We start from the raw sequence: 20000 nt of genomic DNA on the forward strand, positions 1-20000 counted from the left end.
GACAGCCGCACGCCACATTTGAAGCGGTTTGTTATGACGCCTATAGGCATGACCCGTCGGGAAGGGGTTAAAACTATGTATAACTACAATAAATTTCTGCAAGAGACAATGGTATACCTGTGAAGACAAATTCTCTGGGTTTGATTTTGACCCCATATGCATTAAAGGCTGACCCTCATACTGATGACTCCTTTGGTTAAGGTGTGGAGGGGTATTTGGATGCTGGTAATGATTAGGGCTTGAATATTGGTGTCTTGGGGTACCTCCACCCCTTTGGAATCTTGGTGGTAAGGATCGCTGACCACCAGGCCCACTACCTCGACCCATAGGGCTTCCATAACTGTTATTGTAGTGATTCTGCCCACCTGTAATATGATTGAAAATGCATCCAGCTTTGTTAATGGATCTTCTAAACTTTTAAACTTGCTGTTTATATTACCAGTTACATATGGAGCATGGTATAAAATACTGTTTTCATTCTAATGAATCTGCAACAGATGGTATTTACTAAAACAAAATGTACTTGTTATCTTTACCATGGTAACTATTTCCTGGATAAGAATTGTAAGGCTGGTTGTTTTGGTGATGCCCACGATATTGGTTGTGGTGTGGACTACCCCCTCTCCCTCTTCCACGAAGATGGAATGGAGGCCTCTCTCTCCCTTCACGGCCATCATGATGCTGTGATGGGGAATATTCTTGTCATTTACTTAAATTCACTCTTTAATACCACTGTACAGCTACTGTGAACAAATGAAATGGCTGAAAATAAACCTGGATAAATAAGTATAATTGATGTAAAAACACCTACACTTTTTTTATACAGAATTAAAATATCCAGCTATTGCTTCTTTTATTCAGTGAACAAATATATATCATGAGGATTTATCATGAATCCAGATGGAATTCCAATGGAATACAGAATTCCAGAATTTTATACAGAATTAAAATGTCCAGCTATTGCTTCTTTTATTCAGTAAACAAATATATATCATGAGGATTTATCATGTATCCAGATGGAATTCCAATGGAAGAAGAAAAAGTTCATCATTAATGAAGTGAAATCTCCTTTGACCAACAACGTTTCCAAGCCAATGTTCGGGCTAAGATGGGTTGCCATTAAAAACTGATCTGCTTCCAGTATGCTTTCAATATTAGGCAACGGAAAGGGTCAAAGGTTACAAAGCAAAATAAATGTGCTAGACATCAAAGGTCATAGAGAAAAGGGTGAAGAGGGGGCTTAGTTGATGATTAAATGTGCTACACATTGAAAGTCATATAACAGTTCAGGATAATATGGTACTGAAAGGGACAGAGGTGGTTGAAGGTAAAGAGGGGGTAAGATAGGGATTAACAAGGGTGATTAGAAAAAAGTTGCCAAAGGAAGAAGTGTGGGATTCTGCATGGATGTCTGTAGGGTAGGGTAGGGATTAGCAAAAGGAGAAAGGGGATTTAATGGCGATGAAAAATACAATTTCAGGAGAAAAATCAGGAGGGAGAGAATCCAGGGAAGGAGGTTACCGTAACAGTCACATATATATCTAGGGGGAAGTGGAAGTGGGGTATAAAAATGAGAATCAATAGGCCTTGTACACTTGTTGTGATAACAAAAAACTAATCACTATTTCAAGTGATTTAAGACTAAAAGTAAGTCCTGTGTACTAGTGTAAGCAATGCTGACAAGGCTCAATACTATGAGTGTAATAAGAAGTAAATTTATAGATATTTCTTTTTCTCTGATTGTATCAAACTGAAATAATCTTAACTATTGGTAATGCTTTACAAGGTTCACCAAAAAGGACACTAAAAAAGCAAATGACATACATATAAAATCTGGGTATATAATTTTTGTTACAGAAAGTAGAAAAATACTTTTTTTTTATCCAGAATTTATACAGAAACATACATATGTGGTAAGTCTCAGTTATCAGTTTGCTAAAGGAATTGATAATAGTGATATAAGGTAATATACAAAGAATCTATATAACAGATATATTTCATTCATCCAAACCCCAACTTTTTCCTTCTCCCTTTACCCCTTCCATACAACATGTTATTAACATTTACCTTCTGGTTGCTTTATTTAATTAACCCAATGCTGCCAGAGAAAATGAATAAAATATGGGGAAAATGCTGTGCTCATTTTCTATATTTTTGTGAAATGTCTCTGCACATAGATGGCTCTGCTATTGCTCAGCCACCAAAGGAGTCAATTAGTAGACCTTGTGACCTTACCTGATTTGAATTGGTGGGAAAAACGTATTTTTTACTAGTGCTATGAATATCTATGGTGTTATTTTTATTATAAACATTATAATTACTATTATGTTATAATCATTAGTAACAGCAAAACAAGACGACGCAAATATTTTAATAAATCAAAGAAAAGGGTAAAAGGGCGAGACAGGCAGTACTTGTAACTGGCTCATTGGTGATTTAGTACAAGTGTTGCCATCTATGTGTAAAAACAATCAAACAAGTACTCACAGTGGGCATAGCACGTATGTACAAGTCATGCCTGTCAGCATTGGGTTAAGTATTCAAATCAGGTAAGGTCACAAGGTCTACTAATTGACTCATCTATGTGCAGAGACATTTCACAAAGCAGGGAAGACAAGTTCTGCCATATCAACGATGTGCTAAAATTTACCTTTTATACAAAACAATAGCCAATCTTTGCATTACTCATTCTGTTCACCATCAGGAAATGCCCAGGGTATGTGGAGTAGGCATGAGATTTCCTTGTAAAGAAAAGCATAAAATGTAATGCACATATCCTTGTAACATATACCCAAGTCAGTCATGACGTGAACTGCACCTCATCCGCAAAGGGTAAATATAATAAGTAAATTGACGTACCGTACTTTGACTACTGTTTTGCTAGATTATAGGTCTTTTGTAATGACACATCTCTACCACTTGAGTTTCCAACAGATGGAAGAGGCATTCTGGATTATAAGCCACATGTTACATTATCAAATTTAACTTGTCTAAGAATAACAAGCCTTTAGAGAAATAAAAATCAAATTACTTTTCACATAATAACAGAAGTTTAACACATCCAAAAACTCTATAGATTTGTAGTTCATGAGAGAGAGAGAAAGAGAGAGAGAGAGAGAGAAAGAGAGAGAGAGAGAGAGAGAGAGAGAGAGAGAGAGAGAGAGAGAGAGAGAGAGAGAGAGAGAGAAACTGATACAAAGGTCAAGACAAAATTATTCTATTTCTATTTTTTTAAGTCTATCAGGTATTTTTTAAGCAATCACTTGAAGACCAAGTGAACCTATTCTGGCCATTAGAAGCAGAGTCAACCGTTTTTTCCATATGCTGTGCCCAGCAAGTGATCTGACTTTTAGGTAAAAACTGAATCATATCCTAAATACATATTTACACAATTTTTAAAATTTCACACTGAAGGTAAACTAAACTCACCTTATTCATGAATGCAATTGAAATATCAGATACTGAAATTTCCAAGCTTTAAATCTAGTTTTAAATGAATGAGGTAACAGATGGATAAAAGGAGTAAACTATGACTTAAAACTTCCACATGCTGGTGGATAAAAACTTACATATGGTGGTGGATAATTCTGGTGAGGTGGAGCTCCCATTGGTGGAGGTGGCACCATTTCCATTGGTGGTGATGGCATTACTGGAACTGGGTATGCCCATGGATTATAAGAATAATCATACCCTCCAAACATTACTGGCATATGATACACCTTTAAGAGATAAAGGATAAAAGACAATTAGCGGGCAAAAAATAAACAAATAAATAAATAAAAGAAAAAAAAGAAAGAAATAAAAAATAAAAAATAAACAATAATAATAATCTGGAGTATTGATAAGAGACTTTAAACCAATTACCATAGCAGCCTGCAGTGCATTACAAATGCATCAAGAGTTCATGCACAGTCAGCTGCTGGAGGGAAAAATCAAAGGTACGAGATACATAAAATTACCCTATCTCTGTGCTCTTGGCTGCAGCATAACAATTATATTGCAATAAGGCTAAAAAAAGGCTTTAAGGGGTCCATCTTAGATAGAGGGAGGGGGGGGGGGTGTAAAAATGTATAATTGAGGTAGCTAGCCAATGTTATACATACATGAATGAGGAAATTACCAAATGACTGTCTGAGCCAAAACTGGCTTATTTCTTGGGAAGTTCAAGGGCATAAGCGCGAACAGGTAAACTATGGATGCAGGTTATTCGTGCCAGGTACACCTGTATGGACTTTTGAGTGTTGCAATCTTGCATTTGGCATTTGATAATGACATTGTGTATAGATAAAAGAACACTTTTATACCAACATCAGAACAAATGAAAGTCACAATGAATTTTGTGTACATTTATACATGAACTATGCTCTCCATTGAGACTCCCTGATAATATGCTGTAGCTTATGTAGGGGGTCTATATGTGTACTTGAATACAAAGAACTAATGGTAACCTGATACTGCCGAGCCACGCTTAACATCATCATAATAAACCACTCGGTCTGCGGAGTATGGCTGTACGCAGCGGCGATGCGCTAGTGCTTGGAGCGGGACATTCTGCTTGATGTAGTGGACTCCTGCATCCAAAGTCTGCTCATTGCCATTAATCTCAGAATTTAAAATTTTTATTTATTTACTTCACCCATCAGAATTGGGTTAAAAAACTGAAGTATAACTAATGATAATAATATTTTGGTTTGGATTTGCTCTATGATTAGCACCATCTACCGTCAGCAAATTTGTTTTGATTTGACATTGGTCATTTTTGTTCTAACGAGCACTTCAATAGGTGAAATACTGATTATTCTATGTTTATGATGATAGTACACAATGATATCCTCTGTATGGAATTTTGAAATTAATCTTATGCATTCGCTTCATAAGGAGATAAAGCAGCTGACACACCTTTTCCATGCATTTCCAATAAAAAATGTAACCTGTGAACACTACCATTGCCTATAGATACCCTAAATACATAAACAACTGACCCCCTCCAAGTGTCCAATTATTTTGTTCACTTATTTACAAAGATAACATGCTCAAATGACTCAACATTCATACTGTACTGGTTTACTATACCCAACAGACATTTTTTTTTTACAAATATCAATAATGAAAATGATTTTACCTGGGTTTAATCCTATTAAACGAGGATGATTAAAATAGTTCATCCTATGTGCATTTATTTAAATATTTATCTAATTCTCAAAAATAAAAACCACCCAGTAACCTCCCCCTCCTTTTGGGAGTGACTGGGTTAAAGTGAATGTTTATCAAAAATGCATACAAGTCAATATTTCAGAATAATTTGATTGAGCCTTAAAAGAAGCCTGAAAAAAATTGCCCTTTAAGAACAATAAAACAAAAGAGATATCTATTTTATGTTAAGAGAAGGTTTTTACACCAACATCAAATCTAACCTTATAACAGTATTTAATAGAATACTCTTTGAGGCAACTTAATCATACATTAAAAAATGAAAATGATGCTTATTAACCCAATGGCGACAGGTATAGAAAATTAAAAAAAACTCTACGCTCTGGCGAACGGCGGCAGCGCGCTGTCTCTGAGCGCGTGAATTCGATACATCAAGCCGAATCATTGCCTCGGGGCGTTTTGGTGCGGCGCCGCTGCGGACAGCCGCACGCCTCAAATCGGGCGTATTGTTATGACGGCGATAGCCGTGACCCGTCGCCATTGGGTTAACCACATCTGGCAAAAAATGAAAATGATGCTCATTAACCACATCTGTCAACGTGAAATGTAATTTCTGATTCTGATGAATGGGTACTTACCATGACTGGTGCCATCCCTTGGTTTACTTTCATGCTTTCTGCATCTGCTACTGAAAAATTGGAGAATCATTTATGCTGCACCAGACATCCAATATATCCAGCCTCCAGTATGATGAAAAATAATACAACTTATAAAACTAAACTAATCAACAGCATAAATCACCTTGTCCCTGTCCATCCCAAGTATCTGGTCTGCTGGGCATTGATGTAACAGGCGGTGGTGGGGTAAATTCTGGGGTACCGCTACTATCTGGTACTGGAGTGAAAACCTGATTAAACAAGAAAAAAAAAAAAGTAATATCATACATAATATGAAAGGAAGATGATACTTACATTTCAACAGAAGCATTTGAGAAAGATATGAAACTTAAAATAAATGAATTTAGTATACCAACCAAAACCAATTTTGAAATAGTGAAAAATTTGCTTTTACTTTATCTGCTGGATACTGCTGACCAAAAAAAAAAAAAAAAAAAAAGGGAGCTGGTATATCAAAACACAAGAGGCTTTCCAAAAAGCTTTGGTCTTATCTGCTCAACTGACTTTCTTTTCTTCTGCCCTCAACCTATCTGGTATTGATATTATATTAACCACTCAATGATGGTATCAGAAATCTCTCAGTGCCACTGACTCGAGAGGCTTCTGACAACCATCCTGCTGTTTGGCCCTAGAGTCCGTTACATGTGGCAGAACTTACACAACACCTATAGCCGTACTCGGCTCCATGAGTTGGTTTATTATGATGGCTATAGGTGTGAGATATGCAAGCAAACACACCTGGAAATATGAATGCCATACCAGATATGCAACTGTTGCAAGTATATGTATACCACCTAATGAATGGTACCAAACAGGACTAAAAAATGCTTTTTACATAAGAGGTTCCACTACCTAGCCTGCCCTGGTCCCTGTCACATCCAATGGCCTAACCTCTTGTTCTTACTTACACCCCCCTGGTCTAGACAAGCTTCAAAGGATAATTGACGTTATTTATAAAGTTCAGAATCCACTTTCTCATTTTAGCACTTCATATGTGTGTGGTGTGTGGTGTGTGGTGTGTGGTGTGTGTGTGTGTGTGTGTGTGTGTGTGTGTGTGTGTGTGTGTGTGTGTGTGTGTGTGTGTAAACATAATTATATATTTACGTATATGTATGTATGTATATATATATATAAATATAAATATATATATATAAATATATACATATAAATAAATAAATACATACATATATATATATATATATATATATATATATATATAATAAATACACACACATATATACATACACATGTATGTATGTTTATAAAAAATATATAAATGTATATACAAGTATATATATATATATTTGTATATATATCTATATACACATCTATATCTATCTACCTATCTATCCATCTAGACAGGTGACTGAAAGAGCGCAGACTCCATGGAGGACACCACTTCCATGCTCAGCATTGTATTCCTGGTGCCGTGACCAGCAGGTTGAATTACAGAAAACTGAATATTATGGTATAAAAACCCACACTGTAAAACTAGATTTAATTGAAAAATCTAGTTTTACAGTGTGGGTTTTTATACCATAGTATCAACACGGTAGTGTGTTTTCTCCTTTTCACTGAATATTATGTAAAATTTGAAAATGACACAAATAATATAATGGTACATAGTTTTATTTTTCTTGCACCGAGGTCTAGACTACCTATTGAGATGATTTGAATGTGTAAAGGAAAAAAAAAAAAAAAAAAAAAAAAACTATTACCATCTGGATAATGCGAATCAAATGGCAAATATGGATATTGAAAAATGGCCAAGAAGTAAAAAAACACTTCTGTGTAAAAAGAGTAAATAACTGTAAATAGGAGGCTTCGTGTCTCATCATTGTGCACATATGCTCGTAGACGCCTGGCCTACAATCAGCCACTCATGTAAGCCTAATGCCTGGATTCTCTCTCTCTCTCTTTCTCTTTCTCTTTCTCTTTCTCTTTCTCTTTCTCTTTCTCTTTCTCTTTCTCTTTCTCTTTCTCTTTCTCTTTCTCTTTCTCTTTCTCTTTCTCTTTCTCTTTCTCTTTCTCTTTCTCTTTCTCTTTCTCTTTCTCTTTCTCTTTCTCTCTCTCTCTCTCTCTCTCTCTCTCTCTCTCTCTCTCTCTCTCTCTCTGCCAGCTACACTGTATATGGAACCAAGGAAGCCAGACTTTGAGCATTCTTTGGCTAGAGCCTATCTATTTTTTCACTGGCACTGACAATTTATACCCTTTAGTCCTCTTACAAAGTTGTTAAACATTACCATGTAGTTCAATTATCTCTGATGAATTTCTGAATACAGCCTTGATTTAAACTAGCTCAGGGAAGGGTAAAGATATGGCTGGGCAGCTGGAGGTAGCTCAGGTACCAGGGCTCAATCTCAGTAGTGGAACTTGGTATAAAGCTGGTTTTTAGAAACTTAAGATGGCTACGTATCTGCATTTGCTAATAAGGACTGTGACATAGTTTGACGTCAGCCTTAAGCTTCTAAAATTGGCACGATTCATACGATGCAACCACTTTTAGACCTTTCTATTTTGTCTTATGGTATGAAGAGTAGTCACATCTGAATAGCTGGGGAAACAATTTTGTTGATATTATAGGAGTTAACTAAGAAATTAATATCAAGAACAGGTAAAGGTGTGGGCATCATCCCCTCAAACAACCATGCAATGCATGCATACTCACCTGGAAGAGGCCTGGACTGGGATAAGGTGGTGGATAGCTGATCGTGTACATGGCACCGTTGTGTGGTGATGGTGAGCCAGCCAGCTGATAACATAGTGTATAGCCAGGAAGTGACAAATGCATGATGAAAGCTCATGACAAAATGAATCAAACAAATAACTCCATTCCACATGCATGTGTACATTGTGTTGATGTATTGCAATTTAATGTGTGTGTATGTGTTAAGAAAGATAAAGTCAAAGAGAAAAAAAGATGAGGCAGAGATGAGAAAAGAGAAGAGGCAGAGAAGCAACAAAGAATAGCAAGTGAATATAAAATAAAAAGATAGAGTGAAAAGTTCAGAGAGAGAGATGAGTCTAGAAAAGAAGAGAGAGATAAGAGATAAGAGAAAAGAGAGAAGAGAGAGAAAAGAGAGAAAAGGAGAGGAGAGGAGAGGAAAGGAGAGAGTTGAGAGGAGGAGAGAAAGGAAAGAGAGAGGAGAGAGGAGACTTGAAACTCATCTATCCCTTTTACATTGAGCTTCTCAAGATTGAGGTTTCTGAATGCTCAGTGATGTTCTCTGCTTTTAAAAGACCTATATAAATGCAAACTGATAAGACTACAAAAAATATATGATGTATTTTTATGGCAATATCATTATTACGAACTAAAAAAAAAAAACTTGCAACAGCATACTAAGCATCTTCCTGACTACAACCAAATTTTTTTTTTTTTTTTTATTCTTCATACTTTCACATCAATTATATATTAACATATGAAAAATAACTTTGAAGTGCAGTTGATTTGACCAAGCAATGAACTCTGCACTAAATGTTCTGATTATCTTTACCTTTATTAGTCATTATTGTCACCGTTATCAAATATATTTCATTTTTGTTCATTATACTATTTGCAGTATCTGATGGCCTATTTCAGTAGGATATATTTAAGATAAAAGTGACCTAACCTTCACATGTAAGGCCCTGGGTAATTTTTTACTTTTTTCATGTGCACCTTATATGTTAAATACAGTAATCATTTTAAGATAAAAGGATGAAAAAACAGACTGAGGAAGACTAACTAGGATTTCTTTTTCAAAGAAAATTTCTTAATCAATGCAGTCTCAAATTCAAAATCAAAATCATACTGAATACTATTTAACTGTTCAACACAAATATAAAAACTCCACACCTAATCAATTTCTTTGTAAGACTGTGCGTAACTCAAGATGTGTGAATGATATATGCTGCCATTTGAATTAGATTTACAGATGTAAAAATTATATATTTGTTTTGTGCCAACATTTGGATAATATAGAGTGCCAAAAAAAATTCACATTGCTACTTGACTGCAGTCAAGGTAACCTTTAAGTGCCTCTGATATAAATGTCTGATCCACATTCAATAACCATGTTGAGGCAGGAGCCATTAATTTAATAATCTTTATAAAGTAACAAGAGAAATGTGATATATAAGAATCAATAAAGAGGTGATAGCCTTAGCCTTTGTGATGTCCTAACAGACAGTCTTGTGCAGAGGGATGGGTGGGTTACAGCACATATTGAACTTTGTCATTTTCATCCATTTCTTTAGATGTTCTGCCATTTTAGAATGGCAGGAAGAGAATGCTGGTCATCCTCTAAGTAGGTGTCGCTGCAATTCAAAGTCAATAAACCAAGTGCCACTGGGAAAATGAAGTACTCACTGTGGTTTTGTTTTGTGAAATAGCTCTACACATGTAATGACACCACAAGTGCTTGGCCACGAAGTAGTCAATCAAGTTGACCTGTGACCTCACCTGTTTACACATTCCCTTGCATAAAAAAAAAAAAAAAAAAAAAAAAAAAAAAAAAAAAAAAAAAAAAAAAAACTAATGCTATCAATACTGATGGCCCTTATTATCATCATAGACAATATAATTATTTTAATGTTATTGACTGTAACAGAAAATGAAAGAAATACTTCTGAAAATCAAGGAAAAGAGTAAACTAGGGAGATGAGTAGTACTAGTAATTGCTCATTAGTGACTATGTACTTGTGGAGCCATTAATATTACTTGTAGAGCCAATTAATTCATTAAACTCACAGTGGCCTAACTACCTACTTAAGTTATCATAAAAAGCTATCCTCAGAGATGGTTACGAATACTACAGAAGATCCCCAGGCACAGTCAAAGTCTATTCTTTAGCCATATTTCCAATTAGCAACAGTTTTATAAATGTGTTGTACAACTGCTCTTTGTTTAGCATTGATAAACATAATTCCTTATTGCAGTTTGAAAAATCTTGTTTTGATGCATGTCATGCTGATAATATAGACTTGTGAAACAATTGTCCATATCAAAGTAAATAAAGTGGTTCTCAATTATGCACAAATAAATGCTTTACATCTCATATGAACTTTTCCAAATGTCGATCATCCTTTTCTTTTACTCTCTTCTAAATCCTAACCCTCTCTCTTACTGTGTTAAAAATTGTGTTTTAATTGATAATATCGAAAGTAGTGTGTAATGCAATAATACAATGACATACAACAATAAACAAACAAAAAATTAAGGGTGCAACTAACGACCTGATTATATGCAAATAGACCAAAACTTACTTAAGAACAATACATCTTTCTAAATCTACATAAAATACAAGCAGAGAAACAGGGAAGATACTCTATAGGATAACTAGGTATAAAATAAATTGCAAAATATAAATTTTACTTGAGTGGAAAATCCATACATATTTTCCTATAATACAAGCCAATAAAAAATTCTAATATTCTCGACATTTTTGTACTGAAATTGGTACTGCCCCTCCATGTAAACAAGAGATTAAAAATAGGGCCCCAGGTATATCACCTTTAGCCCATTACTGACGGGTGAAGAAAATGAAAATGGAAAAACTCTACACTCTGGAGATTAACCCCTTGATGACGGTTGAAAAAATACCAGGAAGGGGTTAATGGCAACGAGCCGACTTTGAGTGCGGGAGTTTGCTACATCAAGTCGAACGCCCTGCTCTTTGCGCTTTGGCACTTCGCCAAGGTGTACAGCCACACTCCACAGAACAAGCGGTTTGTTATGACGCCGAAAGGCGTGACCCATCGGTATAAGGTTAACCCAATGGCGCCGGGTATAGCAAATTAAAAAAAACTCTACGCTCTGGCGAACAGCGGCAGCGCGCCGACTCTGAGCGCGTGATATCGGTCCATCAAGCCGAATCATTGCCTCGGGGCGTTTAGGCGCGGCGCCGCTGCGGACAGCCGCACGCCGCACATCGTGCGTATTGTTATGACGGCGATAGCCGTGACCCGTCGCCATTGGGTTAATGAGCTTCTATTACATTGCAAATAGTATTGCCCTGTTTTCACTGAAAATAATTATCCAAATGCAAAAAAAAAGTTGTAACTGCATCACCTGCCTGATCAACTTCATATTGACAAAACAAGAACAGGATATAGATCACTAGGTATACTTAAGATCAATGAAAATGAGTCCAGGGGAATGTTGTGTTGTGCTGTATGGTCTTCATGGCATGCTAAAATTTGTTTTTTTATATAAAACAGTGGAAACTGTCAGTTGTTCAAGTTAGGACAAAGCTTGGCACTTAGCCAATTGCCTCTGGGAGAATATGGGGTTCACTTGGCCTCCACTCCAGGGACTATAAGCAGCCAACTGGGATTTCCTCCAGAGCCTTTTTCAGACGCAGCCAGTGCATAGCACAACCAGCAACACACCAACAACGTGAAGTTTCTTTTTTTTTTAATACCACTTGTATGCAAAACATTATCTTAATCCTTTTGTAAATTCAGGTACACGTGATATGCATTTTAGTTGCTAGATTGAACGTGTAGTAGCCTGAATCCATTTAAATAAATAAGGTTTACAAGATTGAAAGTGGTTTTATTTACGGATAATAAGTTTAAAAATCACTCATTTTTGCAAATCTCATTTTTACAAAATAAAAGATTGTATGCAGTAATATGCAAAGCTGCTACTACCATGGTTTCAGTACTTCCCTTTCATGTGTCATACTTCAAGACAGTCACACTGGCAGAGCACCAGAAGACAATGTGAGTAGCTGATACACAGACTGATCTCGTAAACAAGAATGAAGGTTACTTATAGGTTCACATAAGTAGCAAGAAAGCGCCAAGTTTTAGGTGTTACATCTTCCACCCATAGTGGGTGAATGATTTATGTGCTAAAATTCACCCTTTATGAATTTTAATGGTTCATATCTGGTTAAAACAATAGAGCTAGCCAAAGAGTCTGCACTAATACCTCTCCTCCAAAAAAAGAAGAAAAAGAAGAAAAAGAAGAAGAAAAAGAAGAAAAAGAAAAAGAAGAAGGAAAGAAAAATCTTTAGTGGCTTTCACTTTTAGCTCCTCCAACTCCAGAGGTAAGTTGTAGTATGGTGCACAGCTGGCAAATTTTCTCATATTCAATTGCTTTCTTTTCAATTACTTTTTAAAAGCCAATTAAAATATCTTACACTCAAATGAACAATTATTCTACTGTTATTCCCAAATTTGATAAAACTTTGACATTACATGCATAAAACTATCCTTTTCAAGGAGGGACTTCATCATTTCAATATTTTTTGCTTCTAGTAGGTCAATAATTCACATTAATTAATTACATTTTCAAATTTGTTCCTAATTTTTTGTATCAAAATCAAATATTGATTTTCTAGTGATATAAAATATCTTAAATTTGCATTATCTCCTTTACTTCAAATATTGATGAATATACAATATTCTTCAAAGAACAAATAATCAGTAAATAATCTAGCTCAATTTTGATTGTAAACCTCAAGAATATCTCTGGCTTGGGATCCTTAGTAACATACCATACACATAAAAAAGGCAGGGGATCCCCATTATTTGTCGTTAATATAGTACTGAAAACTATGATGATTAGCAATACACAAAATCCCAAATGCATTCCTACATTTCAATCTAAGAAAAATTAATACAGAAGAGATATCCAAACACTTGATGTTGTGAAAATGGTGTAATTATTGCTCACACCATGTGAGTTCTGAGGGAGGGGCTGCTAGTGCATGGCACTGACAGGAATGAGGGTCAGAGTATGTAGATAAGAGAGGGTCATGATGAGCCATCATTTTTTTCAACCAGTAATCAGGAGTGGTTGAGGTGGATGGTTGAGGATTGCCATACATTCCATATTCAAAATGATACGTGACCCGATGGGTCACTTATCTGGACGTCATAACCAAATGCTCAAAATGTGGCGTGCGGCTGTACGCCGCGGCTGCACGCCGCGGCTGCACACCAAAGCGCTCTAGAGGCGTTGATTCGGCTTGGTGTACCGAACTCCCGCCCTCAAAGTTGGCACGTTGCCATTGATCGCCAGAGCGTAGTTTTTTTTAGTTTTCCACACCCTGTCACTAAGGGATTAATCATCCAACATCAAGTGTGTAGTTGCAGCTTTTATTCATTTTTATGATTTCCATTTTCACATCCAGCATCAACACAATTTGATGTCTACCCTTGAGAGGGTTTGCATCAGCCAATATTTATTAACCCAAATTAATAAAAAATGGGAAAAATGCTGTGCTCATTTTCTATATTTTTTTGTGAAATGTCTCTGCACATACATGGCTCTGCCACAAAGGAGTCAATTAGTATACCTTGTGACCTTACCTGACTTGAGTTGGTGGGAAAAATGTATTTGTTACTAGTGCTATGAATATCGTTGGTGTTATTTTTATTATAAACATTATAATTACTATAATGTTATAAACATTAGTAACAGCAAAATAAGATACTGTAAATATTTTCGTAAATCGAAGAAAAGGATAAATGGGTGAGACAGGTAGTACTTGTAACCAGCTTATTGGTGACTTAGTACAAGTGTAGCCGTCTATGTGTAAAAACCATCAAACAAGTAACTCACAGTGGGCATAGCACGTATGTACACATCATGACTGTCGGCATTGGGTTAATGAATCTGGATGGTAAATCAATAATTAAGGGGACCGTCCCTGGGTTGGGGGGGTTGAAAATGAGTTATGCCCTGTTTCAGATTCGTATACTACTGTAGAATTAACCATGTGAATATGAACTCCTGTGAAGAAAAATTAGGTGGTCAAACGGGGGCCTAACCCCGGACAACAGTGGGTTGGTAGTCCATGATACTCTCCGAATGGATATTTCAACTGAGTTTAGGATTTTTCCTCATCTCAGTTGAAAGGGGACCAGGAACCATGAGTAGTAATTATTAGCTTTCTTCTTACTCTCCCTTCCTCCCATTGTACACCCTGTTTGCTTATGGGTGATTACGTAAGAGCATGTTTATATTTACCCCACACCCTCTTATCTTCCCTACCTCCCATTTTCGGGACAACCGAGATGGAGGCTAATATGAGGAATAGAGGACTCCTGACGGCAGAAAAACGAGTTTAGCAGTGTGTGGATGTGATATTACAACGTTATTTTATGGTCACGTGAACTGCATAGTTACGGCGCAGGATGACTTCAGTGCTATGTTATATTGTATTTTGTGATGCTGTGCAATAACTATTGATCCGATCTGAATGAAATAAAGAACAAGAGATAGAACAATGGTTGGGCTTTCTCTTATGTAAAAAGTAGCCAGTAAGCAAGCGAAAAAATATGGAAAATTAATAGAAAATTATATAAAAAAGTTTGAAGGTCGATTACTCGTAAAGACTGTTTTTTTCATATTTCAGACTTCCCACGGCTTACAGTTTTTGTCCGATCTCAAAACGCTTTTCCCCCTAAACAGATCATCAGTATGTGCATAGAACTACTTATCATCTTTTTAAAATTCAAAATATTTTTTAAAACAACTTTTTAATTTTTTTTTTCTCTCTTGTTTATATGACATAGAGGTTTTCTCAGTAAAAGTAATATTTAAAAAATTAAGTGATACCTCTGGGACGTGAGAAGGCTAGAGTTAATTCAATTTTTAGTTGGGCCTACAATTCCCTTCAGTCAAATTAAATAAAATTCAGTATAAAGATGCGTAATAAAGTACTCTTTCACTCTACCGAATTTCATTAAAATCTGTAAGACCATTTTATATTTTTCAACACAAAAGTGAAAATCGGCATTTTCTCAGGGACGGTCCCCTTAAACACCAGCGCCTCAGAGTGAACTGGCACTGTGGTATCAGGCTGTTTCAGTGGCTGGATAGCAGACACAAACTGTTCTTGCTATTTTATTGCACACTGCAACTTCTTTAATTTTTTTCTCATGTGTTTGGTGACCATAATGAAGAAATAATGAAAAGCAATTAACCCCTTTCTGACAGGTTACGTGTATAACTGTCATAACAAACAGCATGGTCTGTGGGGTATGGCTGTATGTGCTGGAGCGTGCTGTGCGGGAAGTTCCGCTATATGTAGTGGACTCCCGTGCCCAGCTGCTGGACATTGTCAGAAATCACCAGAGTTTATGACACCTAAAGATTTCTGATACCCGTAACTGAGGGGTTGACAATGAATCTACAAAACTGTCAGTAATGAAAAAGTGAAATGACAAAAATGGGAATCCCCTATAGAAGATGAAAGTATATTAGGCTTTTTCTTTTCAATAAACACATACACAAATTCTCACCTGTGTATACATTGCAGGCTGCATTTCTCCATTAGCAGGATGCATATATTGTGTTTGATTTATAGTTTCTATCTGAAGACTAGGTTCCTCCATAGCTGGTGAGGTATGTGGGTTGGCACCTTGGACAGGAGGACCCGTATTCCCAATTTCTCTATTGATAGTTCCAGTTTCATTTCCTTTCTGCTCAGACAACGGCTCAGGCAAGTTTTGTTCAACCTTGAAAAGTGAAATGCTTCAGACACTGGAATGTAATTCTAATGCAGAATTATTAAAATATATCTAACCTGCCTATATAAAAAGAAAGAGAAAAAAAAAAAAAATCCACTAATAATTATGCCAATAGAGATGGTTACATGAAAAATTAAATCAATATGAAAGGAGTAGAGATAGACAAAAGACACAGAAGGTTTGTGAGAAATTGGAAGAGAAAACTGAGCTGGAGGAAAAGAGAGGTGAGAGAGAGAGAGAGAGAGAGAGAGAAAGAGAGAGAGAGAGAGGGAGAGAGGGAGGGGGGGAGGGAGGGAGGGAGGGAGAGAGAGAGAGAGAGAGAGAGAGGGAGGGAGAGAGGAGAGAGAGAGAGAGAGAGAGAGAGAGAGAGAGAGAGAGAGAGAGAGAGAGAGAGAGAGAGAGAGAGAGAGAGGGGGGGAGAGGAGAGAGAGGAGAGAGAGGGGGGGGAGAGGAGAGAGAGGAGAGAGAGGGGGGGGAGAGGAGAGAGAGGAGAGAGAGGGGGGGGGGAGAGGAGAGAGAGGAGAGAGAGGAGAAAGAGGAGAGAAGATATAGAAGAGAGAGAGAGAGAGAAGAGGGAGATGAGATATAGAAGAGAGAGAGAGAGAAGAGGGAGATGAGATAGAAAAGAGAGAGAAGAGGGAGAAGAGATAGAAGAGAGAGAAGAAGGAGAAGAGATAGAAGAGGGAGAAGAGATAGAAGAGAGAGAAGAAGGAGAAGAGATAGAAGAGGGAGAAGAGATAGAAGAGGGAGAAGAGGATAAAGAGATAAAAGAGAGGGATGAGGGAAAAGAGATAGAAGAGATAGAAGAGAGAGAAGAGAGAGAAGAGGGAGAAGAGATAGAAGAGGGAGAAGAGATAGAAGAGGGAGAAGAGGGAGAAGAGATAGAAGAGGGAGAAGAGGGAGAAGAGATAGAAGAGGGAGAAGAGAGAGAAGAGAGAGAAGAGGGAGAAGAGATAGAAGAGGGAGAAGAGAGAGAAGAGATAGAAGGGGGAGAAGAGAGAGAAGAGGGAGAAGAGATAGAAGAGAGAGAAGAGGGAGAAGAGATAGAAGAGAGAGAAGAGGGAGTAGAGATAGAAGAGGAAGAAGAGGGAGAAGAGAGAGAAGAGATAGGAGAGGGAGAAGAGAGAGAAGAGGGAGAAGAGAGAGAAGAAGGAGAAGAGATAGAAGAGGGAGAAGAGGGAGAAGAGAGAGAAGAGGGAGAAGAGGATAGAGATAAAAGAGAGGGATGAGGGAAAAGAGATAGAAGAGAGAGGAGAGAAGAGAGAGAAGAGAGAGAAGGGGGAGAAGAGAGAGAAGAGGGGGAAGAGATAGAAGAGGGAAAAGAGATAGAAGAAGGAGAAGAGATAGAAGAAGGAGAAGAGATAGAAGAAGGAGAAGAGATAGAAGAAGGAGAAGAGATAGAAGAGGGAAAAGAGATAGAAGAGGGAGAAGAGATATGAAGGGGAAAGGAGATAGAAGAGGGAGAAGAGGGAAAAGAGATAGAAGAAGGAGAAGAGATAGAAGAGAGAGAAGAGGGAGAAGAGATAGAAGAGGAAGAAGAGGGAGAAGAGAGAGAAGAGATAGAAGAGGGAGAAGAGATAGAAGAGGGAAAAGAGATAGAAGAGGGAGAAGAGATAGAAGAGGGAGAAGAGACAGAAGAGAGAGAAGAGGGGGAAGAGAGAGAAGAGAGAGAAGAGATAGAAGAGGGAGAAGAGGGAGAAGAGAGAGAAGAGGGAGAAGAGGGAGAAGAGGGAGAAGAGAGAGAAGAGACAGAAGAGACAGAAGAGAGAGAAGAGAGAGAAGAGAAAGAAGAGGGAGAAGAGATAGAAGGAGATGAGATAGAAGAAGGAAAAGAGATAGAAGAGGGAGAAGAGGGAGAAGAGATAATAGAGAGAGAAGAGATAGAAGAGAGAGAAGAGAGAGAAGAGGGGGAAGAGAGAGAAGAGGGGGAAGAGAGAGAAGAGGGGGAAGAGAGAGAAGAGGGGGAAGAGAGAGAAGAGGGAGAAGAGATAGAAGAGGGAGAAGCGAGAGAAGAAGGAGAAGAGATAGAAGAGGGGGAAGAGATAGAAGAAAGAGAAGAGGGAGAAGTGATCGAAGAGAGAGAGAGAGAGAGAGAGAGAGAGAGAGAGAGAGAGAGAGAGAGAGAGAGAGAGAGAGAGAGAGAGAGAGAGAGAGAGAGAGAAAATTTTGGAAGTGTATATGCTTTGCAAAATACCAGAGGAAAATGCCAACGAATCTATCCAAACTGGCTGTGCTTCTACAAACTAATGTTTGTTATCAGACAAACATTAGTTTTACAAGCAGGAAGGGCTGTAGCATTGTGCTTGCATTATTCACATATTATCTGGTCAAGGAAATGGTAAAGGAAAAGGAAAAGGAGGAAAACCAACACACACACACACACACACATACATATATCACTAATCATATCAAAGACAAGACAGTGTCCACAGAGAGAGAAAGAGAGAGAGATCAATTAGATAACAAGAAACTGTAAAGAAGAGGTTAAGACCTCTCAAATGAGAATGATAATATAATCAATGAATAAAAAAAGTGGAAGGGAGGACTGAGTAAAGATGACAAAAGAAAAATGAGTAAATGTAAAATCTCTCATGAAGATAAGAAAACAGACCAAAAACTGACAAAGAAAAGAGGAGAGGAGAGGAGAGGAGAGGAGAGGAAAGGAGAGGAGAGAAGAAAGAAGAAGAAAAACTGAAACCCCTGGCAACATGAGCATTCAAGCAGGTGGTGCATGTAAATTTCAAAAGAAGCAAGATTTTGAAAGCAGTGCCTCTACAGCTATTAACCCAATGGTGATGGAATTTCCACAAGCTAACCAGACCCACATGCTGGGGACCGTGCACAATCAGCCAATCAAGAGAAAAATCCGAAGCTATATGTATATTTGGTTGTGGCACACATGATTTTTCAACATTGAGCCAAAAACAAGCTTTTAGTTCTTGAACTGCTGCACCCAAAGCCAAACAAGCAAACAACTGTATAGGGCGCACAACATAGGGCTGACTGACTGCATGTGGTGTGAATACTTGCCAACTGGCATTTGACTTTCGGCATTTTATAGCAAGAATAGATGGGCACCATCAATAATGGGTTGATCCTTTAACCCATTAATAAATTGATGCAGGAAGATTTTCAGTATGATGCAATATAAAGGGGGCTCTGGCAACATTTAAATTTAGGTCATAATGTGATGGCAATATATACATCAACACTAAACTGCCAATCAAATTTTCCATTTATATACATACATACATATGAGTGTGTGTGTGTGTGTGTGTGTGAATACACACACACATATATATATGTATATATATGTATATATATGTATATATATGTATATATATATATGTATATATATGTATATATATAATATATATATGTATATATATGTATATATATATATATATATATGTATGTGTATATATATATATATATATATATATATATATATATATATATGTGTATGTACGAGTATGCATGTATGTATGCATGTATGTATATACATATATACATATACATATAAATACACACACACACACACACACACACACACACACACACACACACACATATATAAATAGTTATGTGTGTATATATCTGTATATGTATGTATACATAAATATTATATATACACACATACATATGTATGTATGTATGTGTATGTATGTGTATGTATGTGTATGTATGTGTATATATATGTAT

The 20000-nt window shown here is 37.0% G+C and overlaps 1 protein-coding gene across 6 annotated transcripts in view; it reads right to left on the reverse strand.

The window, feature by feature from the left end:
- Window positions 1-20000, reverse strand: part of LOC125042363 (trithorax group protein osa-like) — a 58447-nt gene that overhangs the window by 7104 nt on the left and 31343 nt on the right. For 3 of the 6 annotated variants that reach the window (XM_047637930.1, XM_047637933.1, XM_047637928.1), the window contains 7 exons: window positions 16071-16286; window positions 8497-8580; window positions 5953-6058; window positions 5790-5839; window positions 3570-3719; window positions 537-681; window positions 118-365 (listed from right to left, as the gene is read on the reverse strand). In XM_047637930.1, the coding sequence (XP_047493886.1) occupies window positions 118-365; window positions 537-681; window positions 3570-3719; window positions 5790-5839; window positions 5953-6058; window positions 8497-8580; window positions 16071-16286 (999 nt within the window). The remainder of the gene's footprint in view (window positions 1-117; window positions 366-536; window positions 682-3569; window positions 3720-5789; window positions 5840-5952; window positions 6059-8496; window positions 8581-16070; window positions 16287-20000) is intronic. The other 3 variants (XM_047637929.1, XM_047637932.1, XM_047637931.1) reach the window with 3 other exon arrangements.

This window comes from Penaeus chinensis, chromosome 32, assembly GCF_019202785.1.
Source record: "Penaeus chinensis breed Huanghai No. 1 chromosome 32, ASM1920278v2, whole genome shotgun sequence".
NCBI classification, from domain to species: Eukaryota; Metazoa; Arthropoda; class Malacostraca; order Decapoda; family Penaeidae; genus Penaeus; species Penaeus chinensis.